The 6,000-nt window shown below is 41.0% G+C and overlaps 1 protein-coding gene across 2 annotated transcripts in view; it reads right to left on the bottom strand.

Moving 5' to 3' along the window:
- Nucleotides 1-2,863: 2,863 nt before the first annotated feature.
- Nucleotides 2,864-6,000, bottom strand: part of LOC145344561 (glycosyltransferase 8 domain-containing protein 2-like) — a 28,616-nt gene continuing 25,479 nt past the window's right edge. For both annotated transcript variants that reach the window (XM_080191757.1, XM_080191758.1), the window contains exons 9-10: nt 5,794-5,906; nt 2,864-3,474 (exon numbers count right to left, since the gene is read on the bottom strand). In XM_080191757.1, coding sequence (XP_080047883.1) covers nt 3,302-3,474; nt 5,794-5,906 — 286 coding nt within the window. In that variant the 3' untranslated portion in view covers nt 2,864-3,301. The remainder of the gene's footprint in view (nt 3,475-5,793; nt 5,907-6,000) is intronic.

The following is a 6,000-nucleotide window of genomic DNA, read 5'->3' as shown; positions in this document are numbered from 1 at the left end:
AGGATGTCTTATTTTCCTTGTATTGTGTGTTTGGTTGTCCTTCATTTTTGATCCGTTTAATATTTTCGCTTTCCAAACACATGACCCCAACCACCTAGCATGACATAGGGCAACAGATGCATAGAAACATCACTACATACAATTTCCCCTCCAAGCCCCACAATTCCTGAGTTGGAAATTAATGTATTGCCATTCCATCACTATCATTGGATCAAAATCCTGGAACTCCCTCCTGAACAGCATCTATGCACCTACACCACATGGGCTGCAGGCTCGTGGCTCACTACCAGCTTCTGAAGGATTATTAGGGGTGGACACTAAATGCTGGCCTATGAAACAATTTATTTAGTTTGCCATATATTTGTTCCAACAGATCTAAACCCTTTTGTGAATCCATTGTTGCTTGCGTTGTGTACTTTTCTCGCTAATTCAGCCATATTGCAGTTTGTCTTACTAGCTAGATTATTTATGCTGCAACATTTGGAGTAGGCACATCTAGCTTTTTACAAACTCACTTTGAAAGGAAAAAGTTGCTACTTTCGCATTTGCAGTTTCAAAACAAGATTTTCCACTTCTTTTGGAATGTCTTTTCATTTTAAGACTAAGATTCATCAAAAGACTATGATTCTTTAAAATCATCTTAGTATATGGGTATCATGAGCAAGGCTGCACATGTTGTCCATTGCTACTTTTCCTGAACTCTGCAGAGACATTCTTCAGAATAATAAGAGTCAGCCATGTACTGGATTGAACTTTCACATACGGCAGATTCCCTTTCCTGAAAGACACTTAATAAATTGCTTTGTAATGACAAAAGCAGGAACTGCTTTAATGGTTCTTGTTTGACGCAAGTCCACGAATTATTGTATTTCTTGAATTCTGCTCCACAATTTGCCGTAGTTAAGATCTGAACTCTCGATCTCCACTTTACTGCACTGCTACACTCAGAAACCTTGATGAGTTCCTGCAGTGCATCTAATAGATGCTGCCCCTGTGGAGTGTGAATATTTGTGGAACTGCCGCTAAAGCAATTCTTTTCTAAATGAGGCCAAAATTGCACACAGTATTCCATGTGGTCTCACTAAGGCCCATGTACAGCTCCATAAAACCTCCCTAGCTTTATATCCCATTTCCGTTGCAATAAATGCCAACATTCCATTTGCAGTCCTAATCTCTTGCTGTACCTGCATCATAACATTGTGACTCATGTACCAGAACATCTAGATCACTCTGGTATAGTTCTGCAACATTTCTTTGCTTAAATAGTTCACAGCTTTTCTACCTGCCAAAGTGGATAAGTTCACATTTACCCACATTATACTCCCATCTGCCAAGTTTTTGCCCACTCATTTAACCCATCTATATCCCTTTGCAAATTCATTTACCTCCCATTGACAAATATAGGTACCATACATACAGTCCCTTCATCCAAGTTATTCATATAGACGAAATAGTGGAGTACCCAGCACTGATCCTTTTGGCACTCCATTAGTTACAACTTGTCAGTCCAAAAAGGACTAATTAACTTTGCTTACTGTTAGCCAACTAATGTGCCACCCCCAATGCATGTGTTCTTGTTTAGTAACCTCTGATGTGGTACCTTATCAATTGCCTTTTTGAAATCCAAGTACACCACATCTGAATCCCCCTTCTCCACCGCCAATGTTACTTTGTAAAATAAAATTCTAACAGCAACAAAATCTCCCTTTCATGTTGGCTTTGCCTGATCAAATTGTGATTATCCAAATATCTTTCCAAAACCTTGAAAGTGAATTCTAGCACTCCCTACGATAGATATTAGGCTGAGGGGTGAGGAAGCATTGCTGATGTGGGGCAGCACGATGACACAGTGGTTAGCACTGCTGCCTCACAGCTCCAGGGACCCGTGTTCGATTCCCAGCTTGGGTCACGGTCTGTGTGAGTTTGTACCTTCTCCCCATGTCTGCGTGGGTTTCCTCCAGGTACTCTGGTTTCTTCCCACAGTCCAAAGATGTGTGGGTTAGGTTGACTGGCTATGCTAAATTCTCCCTTAGTGTCCTAGGATGCATAGGTTAGAAGGATTAGCGGGGTAAATATGTGGGATGACAGGGATGGGCCTGGGTGGGTGCAGACTCGATGGGCCAAATGGCCTCCTCGTGCACTATAGGAATTTTATATGATGAAGCATTTCCTTCCAGCAAGGAATCACGAAAAATAAAAGCAGAATGAGAGAAAACTAGCAAGCAATTTAAAAACAGATGGTAAAAGTTTCTACAAGCATTTGAATTGGAGAAGAGCAACTAAAGAATTTGAGAGAGTGAGCGCCTGGGGAATTGGTAATGGAAAGAAATGGCAGAAGCCTTGAACAGGTATTGTGTGTTTTGTTTTATTCATTTGCGTCGCTGGCTGCCCAGCATTTACTGCTCATCCTGAGTTGCCTGAGGGCAGTTGAGAGTCACGTATAGGCCAGACCAGGTAAGGACAGTAGATTTCCCTTCCTAAAGGACATCAGTGAACCAGATGGGTTTTTCCGACAATTGACTGGTTTCATGGACATCAAGACTCTTAATTCCAGATTTTTTTTTAAATCAAATTCAAATTTCACCATCTGCCGCAGCAGGATTCGCACCTGAGTCCCCAGAACATTAGCTGAGTATCCGGACTAATAGTCTAGCGACAATCCCACTAGACCATCACCTTCCCAATACTGTCTTCATGGAAGAGGACTTAGAAAACTTCCTGAAAATTCTTGAAATTCAAGAGGTGATAGGAAGGAATGAACTTGATACAATCACTCCCAGCTCTAACTTTTAGGTTATTCCCCTGGTTCTGGATTTATACCATCCTATATACTAAATTAAGCGTTACTGGAAGTTAGGCAGGAACCATTTAAAACTGATTTAATCATTTTTTCCCATTTGTAGAATACACTGCTTTTTAACTTTACCATTCAAGTACAGAAAAGCAATTACAAAGACTTCTTTGCAGTCATTCAAAAAGGTTAAGGAGATACAAACCAATTTGGTAAGTCATATTTTTACATTATACCAAAATGTAACAAAAACTCCCTCTGCTGAAAGTGGTGAATATTATTGTGCACCACTGCATTTTCTCTCCTGATGTAAAAATATTTTCACTGAGTAATACAGAATATTTAATTACCTTATTAATCTGTTAAACCTCAATCCCATTGCAGTACGTTCTGCTCCCATTTAATTCGCTGAAACAGAAGTATGGAGAGTGGATTACTTAAACTGCAGCATGCCCATGTGCACACTTAATTCGACAAAGAAATAAAAAATTCTGTACAGGATAAGAGCTCTTAATTGTTGGGTCGCACCAATCGAAACCGTCCTGTTGGATCAGGAAGATACCATATTTCCCAGAGATCCACATGCGCAGCGGGATAATCCCAAGGTTTAAACCTTCCGTTCCAATGTAGTAATTTAGCTTCAGAAAGGAAGTGTTCTGAATATCTGGTATCAGGACTCCAGCCTAAAGAAATACAATTGGAAAAATGCATTTGAGCTATTCCATAGCTATAAACTTTAAGGGGAAAGACAAGATGTCTTACATTAACTACACAGAGCATTCCTTAGAGCTCTTCCTGGCACAAAGTACATTATATCCTTCAACCCAAATAGAACACCTTTTTAATATCAAACTTTTAAGCCTACTTAAAAGCTTATTTAATTACTATCACAAATAGGCTTATATTAACACTGCAATGAAGTTACTATGGAAATCCCCTAGTCGCCACACTCCGGCGCCTGTTCGGGTACACTAAGGGAGAACTTAGTATGGCCAATGCAACTAACCTGCACATCTTTGGACTGTGGGAGGAAATCCGAGCACCCGGAGGAACCATGGGCAGACACAGAGTGAACGTGCAAAACCCACACGGACAGTGACCCAAGCCAGGAATGGAACCCAGGTCCCTGGCACTGTGAGGCAACAGGCGCTAACCACTGTGCTGCATCACCATTACCCCACTTGTGACACTAATAAATAAACTTTCAACTTTGTCTATGTTCTTGAGGTTCTGTCCTGCAGGTGAGTGTTTGTCAAGACTTTAATTCTGCCAAGACTTTGCTGGTGAATTCATGGTAATTGTGGAGTTTTCTTGCTGCGCGTCTTCAACAAAGAAAATAGGAACAGGCCCTTCGGCCCTCCAAGCCTGCACCGACCATGCTGCCCAACTTAACTAAAACCCCCTACCCTTCAGGGGACCATATCCCTCTATTCCCATCCTATTCATGTACTTGTCAAGACGCCCCTTAAAAGTCACTATGGTATCTGCTTCCACTAGTTACCCCGGCAACAAGTTCTAGGCACCCACTACTTTCTGTGTAAAAAATCTGCTTTGTACATCTCCTTTAAACCTTTAGAGAGTGTTTCTCAGACTTTGATTAATTTCTCACCATAATGTTAAGTCTTGTGCTATAAATACATCCAGTATTTAATTCTTATTGGGTTTCTAAAGTTGTCAAGATTGGGAGACCTTATTTAATTCCAGGCTAAGCGCTCTAAAGGAGCGAATTATGGCAGAATGCAAAACAGTTTTTAGAAAGTGTAGTCTGCGTGTATTGACGTCATTTTGATTTTACTAAGAAACGGATAGATTAAAATAGCAACAGTCCCAAAACAGCCCATTTGTCATGTTTTGCACAGCTCCCTGTTCTTCACAGGAATTATATTTTGCTTCCTGCTCCAGATCTCTAACTGTCATCCGTTGCCAATGTGCAACCTTATCAAAAGCTTTCTGAAAATCCAAGCATAGAATACAAATTGCATTCTCCTTTTGACCATGCTAGTAATGTTGTTTTATTTAAAAAGAAACCTTGTTAATTTAACATGCCTCCCTTTCTTCATTGCTTTTTAACAACTAATGTTTTCCACCTGTTCATCCAGAAGACTGTTCCAAGTATTTTTAAAGCACTGTTTTTTAGCACTTTCAAAGAAGTGCGGGTTAGGTGGATTGGCCATGCTAAATTGCTCCTTAGTGAGCCAGGAATGTGTAGTGGGATTAGTGGGAGTAAACACATGGGGTTACAGGGATAGGACCTGGGTAAGATGGTCTGTCAGAGATTTGGTGCAGAGTTGACAGGCTAAATGGCCTCCTTTTAAGCGATGGAACAGGAAATCCATTACATGAATGTAACAATTAATATTGGGGTCAATTTCTGTCTTTGCTGTTTGGTCAGTATGGTGGAACAAACTGCAGTTGCTTTACAAGCTCAAGTTACTTTTTGAGAACTCACCCAACTTAATTTCAGTTGATATGGAATAAAAGCCATGGTGTGTTGCATAAGGGGTGGCCAATCCACTCCACTGGCCGAGACAGCGAGGACAACCTCAGCCCCATTATAAAGTTAAAGTTAGTTTACTAGTCACAAGTAAGGCTTACGTTAACACTGCAATGAAGTTACTGTGAAATTCCCCTAGTCACCACAGTACGGTGCCTGTTTGGGTCAATTCACCTAACCAGCATGCCTCAGAATGTGGGAGGAAACTGGAGCACTTGGAGGAAATCCACGCAGACAACATGCAAACTCCACATAGACTGTGATCCAAACCAGGAATCGAACCCAGGTCCCTGGTGCTGTGAAGTAGCAGTCCTAACCACTGTGCCTCGCGTAAAACGACTGCAGGGACTACGGGAGTAATTTGATCTGTTGCAATTTGAATTACATAGCGAGAGTTCCCAAGTCATATCCAAAGTGATAAAAATCTAACTGAACTGTTCAGGAAAGTGCCCATTTCATCTCCCTGTCTTTAAAAAAATAAACAGACAGAGCACGGGGAGACTCTTACCCAGGTGCCGAATGTGCCATAGTGGGTTCAATTGCGAGTGTTTATTGTGAAATACTATTAACATTGGAGGGGTCACCACTCCTTCAGCTAGTGCACTGCTGTAGAGATTCTCCCTGTAAAAGAATAGAAATACACAAGTGAGAATAGCATACAGACAACACTCGTGTACTGATAAGAGATAGAAAAGCTTGCTCCGATAACAATAGT

This window comes from Carcharhinus amblyrhynchos, chromosome 6 (assembly GCF_965287045.1).
Source record: "Carcharhinus amblyrhynchos chromosome 6, sCarAmb.v2.hapA, whole genome shotgun sequence".
Lineage (NCBI taxonomy): Eukaryota > Metazoa > Chordata > Chondrichthyes > Carcharhiniformes > Carcharhinidae > Carcharhinus > Carcharhinus amblyrhynchos.
The sequence above is the reverse complement of the archived record's forward strand: the minus strand, read 5'-3'. Positions and strand labels throughout refer to the sequence as shown.